The sequence below is a fragment of the Vulpes vulpes genome, chromosome 4 (assembly GCF_048418805.1).
Source record: "Vulpes vulpes isolate BD-2025 chromosome 4, VulVul3, whole genome shotgun sequence".
In the NCBI taxonomy this organism is placed as follows: domain Eukaryota; kingdom Metazoa; phylum Chordata; class Mammalia; order Carnivora; family Canidae; genus Vulpes; species Vulpes vulpes.
The window spans coordinates 134424226-134447315 of record NC_132783.1 but is presented as its reverse complement, the minus strand read 5'-3'; the positions used below and the strand labels follow the sequence as shown (position 1 = coordinate 134447315).

The 23090-nt window shown below is 36.5% G+C and overlaps 1 protein-coding gene across 23 annotated transcripts in view; it reads right to left on the bottom strand.

Moving 5' to 3' along the window:
* Positions 1-23090, bottom strand: part of DROSHA (drosha ribonuclease III) — a 119216-nt gene that overhangs the window by 60748 nt on the left and 35378 nt on the right. For all 23 annotated transcript variants that reach the window (XR_012001317.1, XM_025984108.2, XM_025984104.2 and 20 more), the window contains 4 exons: positions 18435-18506; positions 16585-16666; positions 15541-15615; positions 4887-5056 (listed from right to left, as the gene is read on the bottom strand). Coding sequence is in view for 22 of the 23 variants with exons in the window: in XM_025984108.2 (XP_025839893.1) it covers positions 4887-5056; positions 15541-15615; positions 16585-16666; positions 18435-18506 (399 nt within the window). In the remaining variant the exon portion in view is untranslated. The remainder of the gene's footprint in view (positions 1-4886; positions 5057-15540; positions 15616-16584; positions 16667-18434; positions 18507-23090) is intronic.

Here is a 23090-nt window from a genome sequence, read left to right as displayed (position 1 = left end):
GTAGAGGTCCAATTTCATTCTTTCACATGTGGCTGTCCAGTTTTCCCAAACACCATTTTTTGAAGAGACTGTCCTTTCCCATTGTATATTCTTGCCTCTTCTGTCATAAATTAATTTACCATATATGCATGAGTTTATTTCCGGGCTCCCTATTCTGTTCCACTGACCAGTGTGTCTGTTGCCATACTGTTTGATTATCATAGCTCTATTGTACAGTTTGAAATAAGGGAGCATGATGCCTCCAGCTCTGTTCTTTCTCAAGACTGCTTTGGCTAATCAGGATCTTTTGCAATTACATACAGATTTTAGGACTGTTTATCTTATTTCTGTGAAAAATGCCATTAGAATTTTAACAGGTTTTGCACTGAATTCATAGAGTGCTTTGGGTAATGTGGACATTTTAATAGTAATTCTTCCAACCCATGAGCACAAAATACCTTTCCATTTATTTGTGTCTCCTTCAATTTCTTTCATCAATGTCTTATGGTTTTCAGAGTACAGGCCTTTCACCTTCTTGGTTAAATTTATTCCTAGGTATCTTATTCTTTTGATGTAATTATAAATGGAACTGCATCTTAATTTCTCTGATAGTTCAGTTAGTATATTACAAAATGCAAAAAAAATTTGTGTACTGAACTTTTTTACTCTGCAAATATACTGAATTCATTTATTAGCTATAACAGCTTTTTTGTAGAATCTTTAAAGGTTTTCTACATGTAAAGTCATATCATCTACCAATAGTAACAGTTTTACTTCTTCCTTTACAATTTGGATGCCTTTTATTTCTTTTTCCTGCCTAATAGCTCTGGACTTCCACTATTATGTTGAATGAAAGTGGGCATCTTTATCTTGCTCCTGGTCTAATATATTCCTTTAATTCAAATCTTCAAAATAGAAGGTATGGTGGTACAAAAACCAAATGGTTAAGCTTCTCTTATGACCATGTAGGCCATTTTTAAATTTTAATAGAAAACCTCATTTAAAAAAAAAAACATCTAATACAGGAAGAAGCGAACAGGTGGTTCCTTCTTCAGTTAACAAAACACCATCCTTTCATCCTAAAAGTTTAAGTTTGTAAAAAGATGGTGAAATCACAGTTTTAGGAACTTCCTTCCTTTTAACTCTCACAGCAGTCTCTAATTAGAAACTAAACTCTTACTAAGAGATTATGGCATCTTTGGCTCAGCTGCTTTCGAAAATGCTATAGAACTGATCCACATGGAGGCCAACAAATTTCATTCTTTTGGAAAACAATGCCCACAACCAGAGTCTGGTTAGTGTCTGGTTTTATCCAGGACAGAGTGGTTTCAATGGTAAAACCAGGAAAGCCTCCAGCAACTGAAACAAACTGGTTACCCACTCTCCCCCAGCTGTAGCCCAAGTCAGCCATCTGACAAATTCAAGCAGGTGACAAAGTGAATAGATTTGTGTAAATTCATACACATTAGTTTTAAAAAAAAACTTACATTTAAGTTTTTAAAAGAATGTATGAATGTCACTTAATGGTCACTAGTATCTGGAAAAGTTGACCTCTGCTCTCAAAATTAATACACTACAGAAGATTTTGGTCACAGGTAACCTAATATAAAATTATTTTAAATGCCTATCATCAGTAGCAATATGTTATTTAGGTCTAGGAATTGTTGTCAAAATTTTGTATATCAAAGCAGCAGGATACAGTTTTAAAGGAGGAATTGCACAACTCAAAGTGCTAGTGAATTATTCATGTTTTTGTGATTTTTAAACACTATGCTATGGCATCAACCAAGGAAACAGTGATTTAAAATATCTGTAGCATCTTTAAATTTATAGGGGGGAGAGATGAAATAAGTTCTAGACTTTGGCCATACCCTACAATATCCATCATACCAGCTTTGAGGAAGAATAAAAAATATTTTCCCTAATGACCAAAGTATTCCCTGACAGAGGCAAAGTGCCTCGGGAGGGAGATTAATTCCTTTAAGTCCTGCAGCAATAAAGTACTTAATGTGACCATAATGGCTTGAAAATTTTAATAAATTCCCCAATATTCTTACCACTGGGTAATCTTTCAAAGCAAGTACTGCAGAGGATGAAATGTGGTGCCATGTCTACTCCTCTGTATTTGCAAAAGATATAATGAAAAGATGTTTTCATGATACTGAGTTTTCAGGATATTTTCCTCCTTCAAACATATTTTTATTAACTTTAACAGGTTTCCAAGTCTGGCACCCAAACTTACCTTTCTTAATTTATTTCTGATTACTTTCCAACATAAAATTTTCATCTTGACTAATCTGGTTTTATTATCTTCAAAGTTGGCCATATATCCTCCGAAGTATATACATTTAAGCATGCCAATAAGTCATACAATTTCTCGATTCCTTAACCTCATTGTAGCATTTATGAAGTAGCCCTCCCAGCCGGGTCCAGTGACCTTGCCTGAAACTACAGGCTTTCCTGATTGGCTTTTGTACTGACTGGTCTAAGAATTCAATAATTCATCACAGTCTCCTTTCATATGGATATGCCATGAGCCTGTGCCTGGACAAATAGCATGTATAATCTATATACTTCACTAGCACAAGGCTCAAATAGTAATCCCCTCCAACAAATAAGTTAAATAATAATCATGGTAATGGAGTAAAATGTCCTCTATGTCACTGGCTCAAAAACAAGTAATGGATGAATCAGAAAAGCACCTGGTTTTTTTGTTTTGTTTTGTTTTTTTAACTACAGATCCTTGGGCCCCATTACTTGGGAGTATATATGGGGTGAGAAGGATCAGGGCATTCTTACATTTTCAAAGGCCCTCCAACTGATTCTAGGATTTTTGGAAATGTTAACCATGCTATGGAAGGAAGCCCCAGGGTGAAAGTCCCAAAGTGTCCACTGTAGACCATGGGACTCTTCAAGCAGACCTACCAAGATGAAAAGGTGTGGCTCACACCACCCTCACTTCCACCCACCCTCTGATCCCGCTGTGAAGCTGGCAGAAGAAATGTAAATTTATGCAAAAGTTTAAAGAAGAAAATTCAAATTCAGAGTTATTGTCATAATGCTATGACCTGTATGTTTCTTTTAGAGTTACTTGAACAATTATTTATGTGGTTTAACAATATAATAGTAAAAACTACTAGAGTATGATTTTCCTAAGTTTGAAACAAGTTTTATGTTTAAACATTTTTATAAAACACTTTCACTTTCTAGATTTTTTGAAACAGTATTAGCTGAAATGTTTGATTTGCAAATAGTAACATTTTGTTTGTGCAGATGCTACTGTCATGCTACAAAAAGTTGATCTAGAGTTTTTATTTTTATGAATCAAGGCTATTAAACAATTTGGCAGCCTTTTCAAAACAACAGCTTTGTGTGAATAGATTATTGTTTCTTTACATAAAAATATTTTAATTCTCCATTTCTGTAAAACTTAATCCTGATAAGATGCCAATATATAACTATCTTATGAAACAATAATATACTTCTGAGAAAAAAATTATAATTCACATAAATATATAAAATGGCATTTTCTTCATAAATCTACTTAACCTTTAAATCTGCCCTTTTTTATATTTTTACTTCAAAAATTAACATCAGAAGCTAATTTTAATACAAAAACCTTAAGAAACAAAGAAATGGGAAATATTTGTAGTAAGTATGGCAAAGGGTCGATAAAAAAGGACAAATATCACAAAAGAAAATTAGACAAGTGATATTAATAGGCCATTACCAAAGAAAACATTTAAAATATCAGTTTTTGCTAGAAACCAAAATATATACAAAACTGAACTACATAATTTTTTTCCTATCAAAAAGTTATTTGTTATTGTTAAAAAGTTATTTGTTAAAAAGTCATTGTTAAACTAGTACAGTATAACCAATTTGAAGAAAAGGACATGCTCATATACTCTTGGTCGAAGTGCAAATTTTACAAGACGTCTAGAAGGGAATTTACAACAAAGCCTTAAAAATGTGCATATCTTCAGTCTATTAACTTCACTTATAGGACATCTTCCTAAAAAAAATTAAATGGCCACATCTTCAAAGATATATACATGTTTATGTATATACGTGGTTATACACACATATACAAATTCAATACAGCACTATATATGACAGCAAAAACCTGGAAGCAACCTAGATGTCCAATAATAGGGAGTTAATTAAATGACGTGGGAGCCTTTTTTAAAATTACACTTGTAAAGAAATTTAAGACTATGGAAAAATAATTTTGTGATCGTTGTTTCTGAAAGAGGATAAGAACAAAAAGGTCTAAGTAAGAATAATTTATGATGCCAATTTTGTTTTAAAACAACATGAAAGTCTCTAAGAAGACTAGAAAAGTGAACAACAGTTAACATCTCTGAAAATGGAATTACAGATAACTTTTTATTGTCTTCTTTGGGCTGTTTTTCTATTTTCTTAACTTTTTAAATGAAGACATATTACTTTTATAGTAAAAAAAAAATTATCAGATCTGAGGACACCTAGGTGGCTCAGTGGTTGAGCATCCGCCTTTGGCTCAGGTCGTGATCCAAGGTCCTGGGATCAAGTGTGGAATCAGGCACCCACAGGGAGCCTGCTTCTCCCTCTGCCTATGTCTCTGCCTCTCTCTGTGTCTCTCATGAATAAATATCTTTAAAAAAAAAAATCAGATCTGAACATATCTAAAAACTTCGAAATTCTCCATAATGGGCAGAATTTACTAATCAGGTGAATTTACTACTAAATATGACTACACTGTAATTTTTTTTTAATTTACTAAGTATTTAAAAGAAAACTTACTCAAAGAACAAGAAAGAACACTTAAAACTTTTTAAATGTTCTGTTACTATTTTTGTGAACATCCAAACTGGAAAGAAGGGGGAGGGGTGTCAGTCTCAGAATGTGTAAGCACCAGAACATACCGTTCCAGGATTGGTGACAATCATGCCTTTGCATTCCTCTGCATATTTCTGCCACTCAAGTTCTTCCCACTGAAGCATATTGGCGATCTCCTCTTCGGGAACAAGGGCTTTGCTACATCGTAATAAGTAAAGGAGAATCTGGTGCATGGACAGCACTTCCTTTCCTCCATCTTGGGTGGGAGTGGAAAGAGAGGCAAAAATAAAGCTACTCAACAGTCAATCATCAGCCAAAAAGGAAAAACAAAGACAATGAAGAAAAAAAGAGCATTTATAAAAATTTAGAATTTACATTGTTTAACCAGGTGCCAAATAATACAAAAGCCATTTGTTTCATTGATGAACAGTGCTCATAATCCATCTCATTTACTAAAATGGCAACATTATAAATGATAAAAGGCTCCATTTGTGAGGTATGAATATAAAAAAAGTGCCTACCTAAATAAATTTAAAACCATCTAGCGTAAGAGCCACAGTTTATAATATACAGAACTATGTTATGTCTTAAATATTTTATTATTCCTTCTAAGGTAACAGATGAAAGCTCTTTAGAAGTGATGTTACTGTCTTAAGGAAATTCTAAGCTTTTATGAGATATTTATGGATGTTTCCAATAAGCTATTGTTGCATTATGGTCTAATTTTTTGGTGCTAATGTGCTGCACCTGCCGTGATGAATGGCGCTAAAAAGCCTGTACTATTATCATGAAGTTCATTATGGAGTTAGTACATGGAAAAAATACCAACTATTCTGAGGCTTACAGAAGCTTATATTACCAAATACAGAGGATAAAAACAAGGGACATAATTAAAGTGCCTTAGAAAGAGTCAATTAATCTGATACTTGATGAACCAAAGACATTAATTTTGGGTCCATAGGCTTCTGCCCCCTTTTTTGGGCTTAACTTCTTAATCAATACATGCAATCACCTTATCCCCCTTTTCTTTGCCTAATCCCAACCCAAGAAAGGACAAGAGCTCTGAAGGTTTGGAGGACAACGACTACCCTCCCCAGGTCATGAGATATGCCAGGAACACCAGTATAGGGCCAACCACTCCACGGAGAAATGAGGGGCCAAGATGGTGGAGATGAGTGGGCACAAATGAGAGTGTCCTATTCGTTCTAGAGGAGTTAATGGCACCCAAGGAATTTGGGGTACTAGAAAGAGGATGAAAGATCTTAAATAGGAGTTGCTGTAGGCTAAGAACCTGGACAGAACTACACATCTGAGAAAGAAGAGAGCAAAGATCAAAATCTTTTTTTGATCTGTTTTTCTTTTTTTTTTTTTTAAATTTCAGATGTTATGGAACTAGAGCATATTGCTGCTATAGAGCGACCATATATGCAGGCAAGCATTCATTTATTAAAGACTTGTTTGTATTTAACAAATATTTTCTGAGTACCTATTATGCAGCAGGCACTCTTCTAGACTCTGGGAATACAGTGGTGATCTAAACAACCAAAACCCCTTATATTCCAGGAAAGGAAAAGGAAAAGGAAAAGAAGGAAAAGGAAAAGGAGGAAAAGGAAAGACACAGTAAAAAACAACCACATAATAGATCATTAGGTTAAGATAAAGATTCTCCTATAAAGAAGAATCAAAACGGGCAAAGGACTGCAGCCATATTTAAAATAGTAGTCCGGAAAGGAATCTATGAAGAGATGCATGTGAGCAAAGACTAGAAAGAGAGGAGTCCACTATGCAGCAATCTGGGAGAAGACTGTCTTAGAAAAAACTAGCAGAAGTCCTATGGTAAAGTCGGATTGAGTGTTCCAGCAACTGCAAAGAGGATGGAGTGTGAAGGAGGTGGCAGGGAAGTTGGATCTTGCAAAGCTTCTTTTACAGAACACAGGAAGAGCTCTGGATTTTATTCTCAGATGACCAGATTTTTTATCATTATGTGCCAGGCACTATGAGTGGTCCTGTGTCACAGTCATGGAAAAAAAACAAACAAAAACAAAAGCTTTAAGGCTCTCAAGAAGCATATAGGCTAGTAATGATTAGTCACAATAGTTCCTAGAGGAATCTTTGTAGATAACATTCTAAAAGCAGAGTTCTCTTAATCAAAGACACGGAGTCCCTAATCTCTAAAAAACAAAAACAAAACAAAAATTTGTCCACGAAGTGACTAAAATACAATCAACCCACATGAGGACATGTTCTACCTACTGATTCAGATTATTGCTCACAGCAGTGAAATTTTTTATGCCTCATTACAAAACATCTGCTTTAAACCCAAGAGTCACCTTTGATTAACAAACTTTTATTATAAAGGGCATATTTCTCAAGAGTCTGTCTCAAAAGACATTTCAATCTCCCTGCATTTAACATGCCTCCCTCAATCAATGATGTTCCCCTCTTTGCTAAGGAGCCTGGCAAAGCCATAATGCCTATCACAATGTCTGTCCATATCTGAGCCCACAGCAGTCTCTACTTCTAGGGGGTCTGAGGCAAACAGATGGAAAAAGAGAACACTAAGGCCAGAATACGTTCATTTACACTGATGTGTACACACTGAGAACAGCAGAGACAAAAAGGAACCCTAGAGAGCCTTGAAAAGAACTACCACACTGACTAGATTCACTAGGAACCAAGAAAAGAGTAAAACCGTATTTGGCTCATAATCTCTATATTTGGTAGTATCACTAAAGAGCACTGTGAGCCTACAAGGATCCATCAGAAGCATAGCATGCTGTAGGAAGGAGAGAGTTGTTTTGTCACAAGGATTAGAAAAAAAGACCCAGATTTTATTTGGGGAAGTTGGTGTATGGTAGAAGGAGCAAATATATGCAATGCCAGGTATACAGAACAGCACTAAAATCTCCTCACCAGCAGTTACAGAGGGCTGACTTCATGGCACTGCAAATAGAAGTGAAATAGACTAAGTGCTATGAATTTAAAGTGAAAAGACTAAAAAACTAAAAAAGCTATTGGAAGAGGGGAATACTTGAGCCTACAAACCAAGGACAGGGCCCAATTTAGGTGAAGAATAACTGCAATTTAAAGAAAAAAGGCCACGGGAAGCCTGGGTGGCTTGTCAGGTAAGCATCTGAATTCAGCTCAGGTCATGATCTCGGAGTCCTGGGATAGAAACCCCTCTGTACTTGCTCACTTGGGCTCTGCGCTCAGTGGGGAGTCTGCTTACCCTCTCCCTCTGCCCCTCTCCCACTTGTGCGCTCCCCCTCTCTCTCTCAAATAAATAAATAAAATCTTAAAAAAAAGAAGAAAGAAAAGAAAAAAGGCCACCAAATGCTTGTAAGAATGCTTTAGTGCAAAGCTGCTAATGAGAAAGGAGATCTTTTTTTTTTAAGATTTATTTTTTTTTAATTTTTTATTTATTTATGATAGTCACACAGAGAGAGAGAGAGAGGCAGAGACACAGGCAGAGGGAGAAGCAGGCTCCATGCACCGGGAGCCCGACATGGGATTCGATCCCGGGTCTCCAGGATCGCGCCCTGGGCCAAAGGCAGGCGCTAAACCGCTGCGCCACCCAGGGATCCCAGAAAGTAGATCTTTATAGCAGCATAGAAACTAGAGACATTTAAAAACATACATCAGGTGCAAATTCAGTAATGCTGAAGGAGAAATTATAAATTCACGTTGAAACTTGCTAAATATTTTAAATGGCGACTAAAACCTAAGAAAGACCGGTATTTATCACTGTGACAAAGCAGAAACCCAGAAGAGGGAACCAATAATGACAGGTTTACCGAGGAGGGAGATCAAGGCACTGCTCCAGGTTCCATAGTGAGGCACGACCCTCACGGAAATGTAAAAAAGGGAAGACCAGGCAAGAGTCCTGTCAGAGCCCACGGGGCAAGGGCTGCCTCGCTCACACCCAGGCCGGTAACAAAAGACACTCCATAAATATTTGTGGAATGACTTTCTGAAGCAGATAAATAACACAGCCACTTGCTTGCAGACTGCCATGAACTTACTAATGTTAATGAATTGGCTCTTTTGGTTTGTCTGCTTTGCTACATGTTTATGTTGGGGATTTATGGAACTATGTCACCAAAGGCTAGGAAGTAATTTTTATCTCATTGGCTGAGATAAATAGGACATGATATAAATGAGAAATCAGAGCGGGTAAGCTAAGGTTAGCAGGAACTCCGCCAGCACTGGCACTGGAACTGTGACAACGGCTCATTATTCGGGAAGAACTGGAGTTTGTGTTTCAGGGAATGAATCTGGACAGTCATTAATGAACTGACAGACTTTATAAACTGTTTCTTAGAGGCCCAATTCTCTCAGCTTATATTGCTTGATTATTTATATGGTAAGGGGGGCAATTTGTTAGGGGATTTGTGGTAAGAATATGGCTGGTTAAACAAGTATTTCTCAACAGTGTAGTAAGTTATTTTAAGAACTATAAAAATATCTTTCTCTTTGCCTACACTGAGAATAACTGTATAACCGAATTATTAGGTCTCCTGTATATTCTTGCCAGCATGTCTTTACATAATCTTAAGTTTTGAAAATCTGTATTAACGGATATTTTCTAAACTTCCCCGCAAAAAAATTACTTTCCAAATAGCAAGTTATATTAAGATATTGTATCAAATGATGTTTTTTTAAACTACACTTAACTCCCTGGGAATTTTGAGATAGTTTCCCACCCCTGGCTCTCTCAGCCATACTTGCAAACTACTTCTTCAAAATGGGGCAACTTCCAGAAATCAATTTGCACAATAATCGATTTGCAAAACTGATTCCGGAATTCTGAAGCTTTGCAAACACTGATGATACAAGTAATGAACAAGCTTTCCCATGAGAGCAGCCTTCCTATCTTGAATTCTCCCCTAGCCCTAGCTCCAGCAAGAATAAAACCTTAAACTACATTTATGAGAGCTCTTATCAATGGATTGGCTACCAAAGGTAGAAGCAGGGATCAGAAAGAAACACAAATTTGAGAAAATTCTTAAAATCTCAATAAACAACTGGTTGCTTTGTGTTTTGACTCCTGGCCTGAATTAAATAATCCTTGGTGTGGGACGTCTGGGTGGCTCAGTGGTTGAGTGTCTGCCTTTGGCTGATCCCGGAGTCCCAGGATCAGGTCCCACATCGGGCTCTTGGCATGGAGCCTGCTTCTCCTTCAGACTATGCCTCTGCCTCTCTCTCTGTATCTCTCATGAATAAAATATTTTAAATAAATAAATAAATAAATAAATAATAAATAAATAAATAAATAAATAATCGATCGATCCCTGGTCTAAGCTATAAGCTTAATTTTAGATAAATTTGTATGGAGCAAATGAGACAGTTTCTTCAAAACTGGGAAACTAGAGAAAAATGATGACTGATAAAACTTCAATTAGATATAATAAACTGATGTAGATGAGAGCAAATGAGCATGAGAGGATAGTGAAATACCTGAAACGTGAGAGCTGCTCATTCTCATTACAGTTCAAGTAAGAGGCAAATAATAACCATGAGGTTAATTGTGTCTCTCGGATGGACACAACTGTAGAGGACATGACATCCAGACTGTATATCCATAGAAACAGAAAAAGGGTACTGCTAAAAATGTTGGTTAGAACTACATATCATGTCCTTTCTAGAGAACAACGGGCACCAACTTTCCAAATACTGTCTTAACAAATAATTTTACTTCTGGAATTCTACCTTATGGATGATTCATAAGACTACTGTCAAGTATTTATATGTAATGGGGGGAAAATAGAGACCTCAAAAATATTCATCACTAGAGGAATTGTCAAAAAATTTATGTCCACTCATACTACGGAATGCTATGGAGGTGTGAAAGAATGAGGCAATGTTTTTTATAGAGGACATCTGAAATAGTTGAGTAAAAAAGGCAAATTGTATAATATATTTAGTGTTATCCACTTATAGAAAAAAGTATAATTTTCCCTATATAGATTAAAACAAATACAAACCAAATCATATACAGTACCTACTCATTTTCACAAGTCTAGAAAGGGGTGTTTACTGTTTTACTTTAAACACTTTCATATTGTTTGTGTACACAAACACAGAGATGAGTCAATAAAGAGTAAAAGTAACACTTTAATTCTATGAAGAACAAGTGATTTTTCCAAAAAATGCTGCAGAGTCAACTGGATATCCATATTGAAAATTAGAAGTCTTAAAAAAATAGAAATAGAAATAAAAATAAAAATAAAAATAAAAATAAAGGGGATCCCTGGGTGGCGCAGCGGTTTAGCGCCTGCCTTTGGCCCAGGGCACGATCCTGGAGACCTGGGATCGAATCCCACATCGGACTCCCGGTGCATGGAGCCTGCTTCTCCCTCTACCTATGTCTCTGCCTTTCTCTCTCTCTCTCTGTGACTATAATTAAAAAAAAATTAAAAATAAAAATAAAAATAAAAATAAGGAATCTTGACTCAGATCTCATACCAACTGAAAAACAAATTTTGAGACAGAGATCTAAATTTCTAGAAAATATAGGGAGAGTTTTTTGATGACCTCACAGTAAGCAAACATTTCATAAACAAGATAAGCATAAAAGAATATGTAAATTGGACTATATTAAAATTAAGAATTTCTGTCCATCAAAAATTGCCATTAACATGGTGAAGAAGCAATCCACAGAGAAGGTACTGGCAATCTCTACATCTGACAAAAGTCTCATGTATGATATATATTTATATATGTAAATATCTGCAAATAAATGAGATAAACGCAGGTATCATCCAATAGAAAAATAAGCTAAAGACTCAAATAGCACTTCAGAAGATAATATCCAAATTGTCAATTAATATATGAAATGATGGCTCCATTTCATAAGTCATTAGGGAAGTGAAAATTAAAACAATATGATACCTCTGAACAATCATCAAAATGGCTACCTTGAAAATGAAAGAAAAATGTCAAGTGTCGGTGAAAATGTGGACTATCCTGAAGCATCCTATACACTGTTGGTGGGAAGGGAAAATGAAGCAATCATTGTAGAAAACTGTTGGAAACTATCTACAAAGCTTAATGTAAACAAAACTAGAATTTCCACTCTTAGGTAAATATCTGCAATGGGAAAGCATAAATATATGCTCTCCAAAAGGCATGTATGAGTGTAATGGTGAACATATGTATGCTATTTGAAAGAGCCAGAAACTGAATATCCAAATGTCCATTTATCACAGATAGGTTAAATACACCTTAGTCATACCATATAATACTATGTAGTAATGAGAATTAACCAACTACAATTAACTGTAATAGGTGTCTCAAAAACACGTAATACAAAAGAAGACAAAAACAAAGAGGAACACATAATTCTAGTTCTTATAATTAAACAATAGGTAAAATTAACATGGTGTTTTTAAGTCAGAATAGAGGCTACCCTTGAGAAGCTGTGAAGTGACTGCAAGGGGAGTCCTGAATGCTGGTCATCTTGATCTGGGTAGTGAGTACACAGTCACATTCACTTTGTGAAAATTCAGTCTTAAATTTATGATGTGCACAATTCAGTGTTTATGTCATACTTCAAATGTTTACTTTTAAAAAATAAGAGAGAGTACCAAAGAATGTTTAAAAATAATTCACTCTCATTAGTAAAAAACACATAAATAATTAGCTAAGGCGCTACTGTGCCCAATTAAATAAAGTCAGTAAACAAGTATTTACTGAGTCCCTGCTATGTGCCAAGTAGTATGTTAGCACTGACACAAGACAGACACTGTGTTGAAGCCTCACGGAGTTGAAGGAAGGAAGAAGGAAGAAGTGAAGAAAGGGGGGGGGGGGGGGCAAAATATGAAGAAGACTAAGAATGCATTTTTCATGGTAGCATAAATTGATGCTATTCTTTTGATAAGAAATTTGGCACTACCTACCATGTTCCTTGAAAATATCCATCTGCTTAATGAATTAGAAAAAACTAGGATGCAAAATCATATATTAGTATGATGACAACTAAGTAGAAATAGCCTACACACAGAAAAAAAAAAGAAAATATATATTAAAATGTTTTTCTTTTTAATTCACCATTTTCTTTATTTATTCAAGAGAGAGAGAACACAAACAGGGGGGGAAGGGCAAAGGGAAAGGGAGAAGCAGGCTACCAGCTCAGCAGGGAGCCCCATGTGGGGCTCACTCTCAGGACTCTGGGATCATGAACTGAGCCACAGGTAGATGCTTAACAAACTAAGCCACCCAGGTGCTTCGTAATTTACCATTTGTAAAAGATTTTAATGAAGTCATATTGTAAAAAGCAAATCAATCCTAATTTGCCACCCAATACCAAAATACATTTCACACATTAGATATTTTTTCTGTATCTTTCAGGGCTTTTTAATATATGTATTTTCAAAGAGAAGTCTAATGAAAAGGTAAATCCTGTTTAAAAATAAATCCAAAAATAAATAAATAAATAGGCCTTTTCTTTATGACATCCTAAATGTTATAAGAAACATAGTTATAAGAAACATTTTGTAAGAGTTCAAATCTCACAAAGTAGATCTCGACATAAGATTTTTCTTTAAGATGATTTTATAACTGTCTTTCTCTCAGAGATTTGTCTGGTCATAAAATGCCTAGAGGCAGACAGAGAAAGTAAAGGCTTTCAACAAGCTCAGTCTAGCACCATCTTCTAATAAGTTTGCTGCTAAAGCTCCATTATAAAATCAAAGATGCATTCACGTGAAAAGAAAAGATTTCTCAATAAGATAATACCAGCTGTACAAAGGAGAAAAGCTTTTGAATGCATTTTCCAAATGAAATAAGCATTAACAATAATACTGAAAATATGAGTAATGCTATTCTAAAATAAAAATAAGAGGTGCCTGGGTAGCTCAGTCAAGTGGGCATCTGACTTTGGCTCAGGTCAAGATCCCATAGTCCTGGGTTCAAGCCTCCTGTGGGACTCTGCTCAGCGGGGGGCCTGCTTCTCTCTCTCCCTCTGCCTGCCTCTTTGCCTGCCGCTCTGCCTACTTGTGCACTCTCTCTCTGTCAAATAAATAAATAAATCTTTTAAAAATAAAATAAAATAAAAAATAAATAAAAATAAGCCATTGTGACTGTCTGAACTGAGGGAACAGTATCAAGGACAAAATCCTGAAATCTAAACTAGAATGAGCAGACCAGAAACTAAAGATAAATCAGAAAGCCAGGAGGAAAGCAAGGAGAGCTCAGCACACAGAAGACAGGGTTAAGAGCCCAGGTACCACATCAGGGAAGAGACTGGAACTACAGTGTGTCTACTAGATGTGATCTTTGGGAGGCTAGCTTTGGTATCAGCAGCTGTGGCTGGGCAGGGACAGTGTTAGAGGGAGTGGGGCGCCCAAGCAAAGCTGGGCTGTGGGTGGACCACAAGGTGTGACAAGCTCAAACCAGGGTAGTGAGGCATGGGGAAGGCCAGGTCTCCAGCCCCCAGGAGGACAAGGGCTACGGGAAGGAGAGTATGAGCACAGGGATGATTTCCTGAAACTGCTGACATGCAGATGTGGGCAGAAAGCTTACATTCCGGGCAGCCCAGGGGGCTCAGCAGTTTAGTGCCGCCTTCAGCCCAGGGCATGATCCTGGAGACCTGGGATCAAGTCCCATGTCGGGCTCCCTGCATGGAGCCTGCTTCTCCCTCTGCCTGTGTCTCTGCCTCTCTGTCCCTCTCTCTATGTCTCGCTCTGTGTCTCTCATGAATAAATAAATAAAATCTTAAAAAAAAAAAAGCTTACATTCCAAAAAGTTCCCCATCTGAAATTATGGATCACAGATTTAACATAGCAGCTAATTGTTTTTTTTCTCCAGGATCACTGAGTGGCCCAGAAACAGGACAAGAAAAGGCAAATGGCAGAATTGACATTTTAGTGGAAAGTGGTGGCTGGCACAAGGTGCTGAGGTCACTAGAGTTGAGACACAGAAGTGAGAGCACAAGACTTATGCAAGAAAGCAAAGAAAGGTAGCTGTACACAGGAAGAAAAGGGAAGATTCAGGTAGAAGCAAAGGGACTAGGGCATAAGAGGTTGGAGGAATATAAAAATGTCACCAGAAAGTAAGATGCCAGAGTGAGATTCAAGGGATAAATTCATTTAAGTGAAGATTTTGCACACCAAAAGGCATCCAAAGATTTCATAAAACCTAGCCATTTTTAAAAACATGAAATATAACTAATGCCATATCTCATAGCTAGACTCTTGAAAAAAATTTTTAAAGCTCATAATACTGCCTTAAAAAAGTAAAGTATATTTACTTACCTATTTTAATTAGTGAGAAAATAACTAATTTTTCACCATAACATGAATGTGTCAAAAAAATAGGAAAAAAATCACCAATAATATCACTACATTAATAGACTTATTGCAGTAATTTTTAATATAATCATAGTGCATACAAAATTTTATACTGTTTTCCAATTAACCATATGCATTTCTAGAGCAACATTTATCCATGTTACTTTTAATAGTTGCACAATATTAAAAAAAATAGGTGCACGATATTTTATCAGGTAGATTTTCAAAGTTTTTTTATCACTTGACCCACTGCTCATCTAATTTGGGGCTACCATAAATTACACAGGGATACAAATCAGGGTGTATAATTTTACATTTCATCCCTGACCTGAGAAGTAGATAATTAACAGTGTCTGAGGTGGGAAGTTGTCCCTAAAGATTAAAAAGAGAATGGCAGGCTTATTTTCAGATGCACTATCTCACCAGGTCACTGACAAGCCAAAAGATTTACCTGGAAGAAATCTCACAAAACGTGGCATGAAATGAAATCTTGGGCAGCAGGGAGGACTGTCTTCAAACAAAGGGCCTAAAGCAAACAAGTGAAAAGGAAAGAAAAAATAAATAAAACAGCCTTAGAAAACAAACACTGTGCCTTAATTCCGAAGATTTATGATAACCACAAAGAAACACCACCAGAAAAGTCGGGACATAAAAAAACACCACCCCTTCTGCTCCCCAGTAGCTCAATCAATCATGAGATAACTGCCACAAACATCCAATGAAGACTGCAGTGAGAGTACTACTCAAAGTCAGAGGGGAATAAAAGCTCCAAGGATATACCCCATATAGGACATATGCAGTAAAACTATTTTTAGAAATCCAAAAATATAAAGATTTTTGTTATAGTTGAACTACTGCATGATATAATATGCTTGTGTTTTCATTCTTTTCTATTTTAATCAATACCACTGGGGGGGGGGGGGGGGAGTAACAAATACTATTAAAAACTTGGTTTGAAAAGCCATTCATCAATACACTGTTTTAAAAATAAATAAGTCAACGTCTGCTGGAATATAAACACTCCAAAGAAATGAACAATTATCTAAGAACCAAGTTTTGAACTTATGTAACTGAAAGTGTATGTGTGTGCTCTGAAGGCTGACTGAAGTTCTGTTTTAACAAACTGTCATCTTGCAAGAAGTTTATTATAGTAAGGTTCAATAGATTTAAAATATTAACTAATGAGGTTTCCCTGGTGTACATAAATCAAGATAGTAGTTACTCATAGTAACTGGTATCATCTTCTTAGGTATCAGGTAACAGATAATGGTAATCTTAGGTAATGAACACTGTCAAATTGTATTAAAACTTAAAATAAGACCCATAAAGACTTATTCATGTCAAAGTATAGCAAGTGTTCCTATGAATAACATACTTTTTCCTGCGTACTTAAAATAAGGAGAATTTCAATTGTCTTCTCACTGCTTCAAGTTTTTATATATACCACAATTATCTCCTACAAGCATTATACTTTTCTTTAAATCTTGTTATTTACCTTTAAGATTCCAGTCATACAATTCCAAAATATCTCTGAACAGGAATAACGAAAAGAGTTCAAGTCCTTTCACACAAAAATTCTGAAAAATAAACCCAAATCAAATTACTATACTATTGTCAATGTATATAGACTGAACGTTCAACTTGTTCTAGTCAAGTGTCTTAAAAAAGTATGTATTAAAACTATACTTAAAAAAACATGTAATTTCCTAAAAAGTTTAGCCACTGTCCTACAATAGCTCACTGGCTTGAGACATAAGTGAAATACGCAATAATACCATTAGGATTCCTACAAGAATGTGAACTCAGCCCTTACAAACATACAAGTAAAATGATGTGAAATTAAAAAATTAAAATCTCAGGGTGCTTGAGTGGCTCAACCAGTTAAATATCTGCCGTCAGCTAGGTCACGATCTCAGGGTTCTGGGATCAAGCCTTTTGTTGGGCTCCCTGCTCAGCAGAGAGTCTGTCTCTCCCTCTCACTCTGGCCCTCCTCCCTACTCTGTTCCGCTCTGTCTCTCCCCCCTCTCAAATGAATAAATAAAAAAACCTTTAAAAAATAATAAAAAATTAAAATCTCATTATATTTTTCTAGGCAATTAAATCTCAGAATCTCCTGGGGATTTTTTTTATTATTCAAAGCACACACGCACGTACACACGTGTACACACACTGGCAGGTTTATCTCCCCCTCCCCACCCCTGCTCACCCCCATCCTTCAAACATACCCAGAATCACTAATAAAAAGAGGTCTTTTTGCCAAAAAAGTTCAAATTCTTAATGAAGGTGAATATAGGGCTAAGAAAAACCACAAAACTTTGTACCAAAATTCCTCCTGTAAACAAGTTTAACAGATATGTTTACAAGTGAGACCTGTCTCATAATTCTTCCTCCTACTTGTCTTGCCTAGGGTCCATAAATCACCCTGTGTGAGATCACGCCAAAAGTCATCAACTTCTACAATAGCAAATGAAAGCTTATGACCTTAAAAATCAAAAGGAAACCCTTCTAAGTTGGAGAATGAAGGGTTGGCCCTTTCTCTTTAATTCTTTTTGAAGGACAGCTAGAATTACCAGGACTAGCTTGAGTGAAACAGGTGCACACTAAGCACGTGTGTCATGCTCATCAATCCCCCTCAGTGCTCCACTGCCCATGACAGAGCTTCACTGTTAAACAAGGTTTGCAAGAAGAGCCAGGGGCTCAGGAAATCGACCCCGACTCCACAAATGTTAAGTGCACAAGCTTCTTTGCTGTCTAGTTGTTATTTCGTGTGATTTGTTGACACCACTAAATTCAAGATCGGGCAATGAATCATTCTGAGATTCACATTAATCTTGCTTTGGAATTTTAAACTTCTTGCATATATTTAGATAAATCTGCTGCTGAGCATCCGCAATGAAAAACAATTAGGAAAAATATGTAAATATATGGGGAAGAAAAATGAACCAAGCATTGATCTTGTCACTGGAGATAATGAATAAGATTATTCCAACAGCTATCAGATTTGGTTTTGCTGTTCTAATTTCCCCTCGGATAACGACCAGTAACCAAAATCTGTCCCCCCATCCAAAACAAACTGGAAACAGATGTAAAAGTTACTATCAGCAGATGCAACATGAGGAGAAATAAGGTCAAAAGTAGGTCAACAGAAGTTGAAAAATGACCCAAATTTTAATCTTGCTCCTAGAGCTATATCTCACTGACCCGTTCAATAGCGAACACCATTCTTTAGGGGCATTCCTATGGCAAATAGCCAAAGCTGACCAGGTTCAATGCTTTAAAGATATAAGTGTGGAATAAACAAAAAGAACAAACCACATCAGGCCACTGAATAATCTTTTCTCTTACCTCAGGCATCATCTCCTCGATGAAATGGATTGTGTAGTCTATGTTGAACCTAATTACTTTACACAGTGGAATCTGCAACAATAAAAATAAGAAGTTCAGTTCTGCACTACCTTCCTGCAGGCTCACAGTGCGTAGGTATTTGCTATCTGACCCACAAGGCCATGAACCCAGTGAGATAGTTTCACCTGAATCCAAGCTGCCAGCAGTACTGTACACGAAGCTTTGACCACAACTGCTGGATTTTAGTGGCATGAACCCAGCTAGCCCAGCTTCTATAGGAAACTTGCATAACGTTGGTGCTTAATTAACTGTATCAGCGTGGCAACACAAACATAATTCACTAAAACCAAATACTGCGCCTCTAAAATACTGATAAAATCACAATTAACTATTTCTTTTTCTCAGGTTTTTTAAATCTTTCAAAATCTTTAGCTCTTCAAGTAGATCAAGGATAACAAGATGACAACCCATCACTTATAGATTCATACGTCACTGAAATGCACGCAACTCGGGCTGCCTTTCAGCTCTGGAGCAAAAGAGACCATGGTAGTAACAATCGTAACAGTTAACACCTATCGAGCCAGGCACTGTTGTGCTGCTTCACATACTGTTGCTCATGAAACCACACCCATGAGATAGGCACAACTATTATACAGAGGAGTAAACTAAGGCAGTGTCATTAGGTACCTTGCCTAAGGTAGCCGATCTAAGAAACTCTTGCTACAGCTCTGGGCCACTAGAATATACACCTCTCATTACATATGGATACTCAAGGTTTATTTGAAAATGAAGGCAGGCACAGATGAAATAAATCTACATCTATCTTGTCTGGTCATCAGACACTAGCCTAGTGCCTACACACAATAAGTTTTCCATAAGTGTATTTTTCAATGAAGGAAGGAATGAGAGAGAAAGTGTGAGGTTACTCGAGTGGTTTAGCTGACGAGCTGGAGAAAAAAAATAAACTTGGAAGCCTAGAGACGTGTTAAGTAGGCTTTTCTGGCCATTCAATCTGTCCATAAGATGATTTCATATAGATGTAATCGGTTTTACAAACCACAGTAATCAGAAAGAAAGAAACTTTAATTCTACCAGTAAAAGAAATGGTAAAAGAAAAACAAAAATAGTCTTATAATGCCATCTACTGGAAATCCTTTTCTCAGAAATGAAGGTTAGTTCTTTGGTGATTTTTCTTTCTTTTCTTGTCTTTTTTTTTTTTTTTTTTTTTTTTTAAGGATAATGGCTAATTTGAGTGAAATTTATAATTCACTTTACTAAAAAAATCCATTTTCAACCTTGTTGTAATGGTTTTGTTTTTTTTTTTTAAGATTTTATTTATTTATTCATGATAGAGAGAGAGAGAGAGAGAGAGAGGCAGACACACAGGCAGAGGGAGAAGCAGGCTCCATGCTGGGAGCCCGATGCGGCACTCGATCCCGGGACTCCAGGATCACACCCTGGGCCAAAGGCAGGTGCTGAACTGCTGAGCCACCCCAGGATCCCTGTGGTAATGGGTTTTAAACGAACTAAAGTGATACACAAAGGCCACTATTATTTTTAAGTTCTTTATTCCTATAATCATTTAAACATATTTGAGAGTCACAAATTTGTGTATTATTCATATTTTTAAATACCTATCCTTTGCTAACAACCTGCATTAGGTGTGTAGTTACTCTAAAACAAGCCACAGCCCCTACCTTTTTTAAAAGGTAAGGATCTAAAGATGAAGACAGGCATGTAAATAAGTATAAATAAAATATAATGTATATAATGTATTAAGTGCAATTAAAAACAAATACACAAACAAAAAAGTAAAAAGTACAAAAGAACCAAGTAGGAGTTAACATTTGAGTCTTTAATGATAAGTTTCCCAGGTCATCCAGAAGAATAAAGTTGGGAAAGAACGATGTTTAGGCACTGTGGGGAGACCAAGTCTTTTAGCTGTTCAGGAGTGAAATACATAGAAGGAAGGAGACTCTAGACAAAAAAACATATTAACCACCTTAAGGATTATGGGCTTGTCCTTAATGACAAGTAATATCATTAAGGGTAATGAGAAGTCACCCAAGTACTTAAGTGAGAGACTATCATAGTTCATATTTTGGATGGGCTGCTATGTAAACACTATGGAAATGGTTTATAGTAGAGCAAGGCAAGAGACCAGAAGACCAGAATGGAGTCTGATGAAACAGTCCAGAAGCCAAAAGACAAAGACTGGAAGCAAGAGGGCAAATTTTAAACATAGAAGATGTTACTGAAATATACAATGACCATTCTGATGTGGAAGTTGATAGAGAAGAAGAGAGAAAAGTTTCTAGCCTAATGACATTAATACAAATCACAATGTCATTAATACAAAGAAATTCATAGGATATCCCTCAAGTGCCTCAAATTCAATATACGAGGAAGAGGACAAGTTCAGTTTTGCATAGGTTGACAGTAAGGAACTTGAGGGGATATCAAGGTGGGTATGTCCAAAAGGCAATATGAAATGTGAGTGAGGAGCACAGAGCCATGTCATAGCTATAAACATCAACTTGGGGGGGGGGGGGATCCAAAGATGCACAGAAGGAAAAACTGTAGTTGAGACTGTAACAGAGCATCCAAAAGAGAAAAGGACCAGAGCTCCTGGGAAGTCAAGAGGCGGGCATGCACAAAAGCAACTCTGCTGGATGATTTATGCAAGGACAGTCCTATCCCTGGATCATTTCAACTAAAATCCCTTCTTGGGATTCCTTCTTTGAGCTCTTCTCTTGTATATATTTTACTTTCTTTGGGGCTCTTATCCATACCACCAGAGCCCTTCTGAGATACACAAATCTGGAAAAGCAAGATCTCCATTTCTATTCAAACTTCCATCTCTCTCTAAGTGTCAAAGAGAATTTGTCATTTTTCTACATATGGTGAGCTCAATTTATTGCAAGATCAATGGCCAAATAATATAAATGCCTACCATTTCTTAAAACATGTTTGAATACTGACTGACATTAACTCTTAATTCATCCTATCATAAAGAAACAAAAAAACCCTCCCTAAACTTCTATGTTCTACCTCTACTACTTTCAGGTGTTGAATGGCTAAATCCAGGGCAGTGAGGCCACTGGAAATGGAAAGCCAACTAAGAGCAGGGGTTTTCTTGTGCTTTTGAGGAGGATAAGATATTATACAGTTATAATACATGTATCTTTATAACTTTAGTTATGTTGTCAAAGTCCTTAATAACATCAGGTATTCTAAGTCATAGTAAATGCACTACATAAAAGGATAAAGTGCTCCCAAATGCTCTATACTTAGCCAACAAAGCTTTCAATCCACTTCGATTCAAGAAGATCTTAAGAAAACTTGTCAGAACTAGATTGGCTGAGATTCTAACATTACCATCATTTGCATGCCCTTCTTGCTGCTATGCTCTCTCTAGCAAGAAAATGAATCAGATCAGTAAAGCGATTTAATAATTCTTTTTCTGGGAGGCTATTTCAAATTCAAGAGGCCTTTGATGGATCTAATCCCTATGAACTGTACAACATTCAGCTTAAAACTCGATTTATTTTATCAACATTTCTAACATAAATGATGAGGCTTATCTTCTCATTACAGAGTGAAGTTCTCAAATTTGGAGAACTTGAGTATTTATATAAAATATATGTGGAGTCAGGAATGTTCAGTCCTATCTTTCATTTTATAACAGTAACAACTGCAATTAATTGAGCATTAGCAGCCTCTCAGTGCCAAACCTTGTGCTGACAGGCTTTAATAAAGCTCAAAGCATCACTCCTCCAAAATCACATAAATATTAAGAATTGGTTAAAAAAAAAAAAAAAGAATTAGAAGACACAAACCCAGGTCTGACATCTTATCCAAAATAAGAAATGACAACATGTACGCCAAAAACCATGACACTTTTCATGTGTCGACTCATTTATTTTTTACAAAAACCAGTAAGATTGCTACAACTAATACCTCTAACTTACAAATAAGAAAATCAAGAATTATAAAGATTGAAATGTCAAATCATACAGCATGTAAGCGGAATTCACTATTGTTAATTTTTTGTTTTGTTTTAAAGATTTTATTTATTTATTCATGAGACACAGAGAGAGAGGCAGAGACACAGGCAAAGGAGAAGCAGGCTCCATGCAGGGAGCCCAATGTGGGACTCGATCCTGGGTCTCCAGGATCATGCCCTGGGCTGAAGGCAGGCGCTCAACTGCTGAGCTACCCAAGGATCCCCTCACTATTGTTTAAACCCTGGTCTCTCTAAAGCCACACTGCTTTCCTCCTTTGAGTAAGGTGATCCTAAAAGTTAAAATGAGATCTATATCACTACTAAGGAAATAAGTAGTAAGATAATTATAAAGATTTTCATGGTAACCAAATTATTTACATTTGCAAGCCCACTGGGGAAGAAAAAAAAATATAGAGAGAGAAATGCATTATGTGGGAAGAGCTGGACCAGAGGACCTCCAATGGCCTTTCCCAGTCCGAGACTACGAGGTTTGGTGTAACAAAGGGTTTGAATGGCTGAGACATTTAAGAAAAAAAAAAAAAGCAAAGAACCATCAAAACTCAAACCTCGTAGTGCCTTTTCATAAAGACTGGTAGCTTTGTGTGGTGATGGATGTTACTAGACATGCTGATCATTTCATACTATGTACA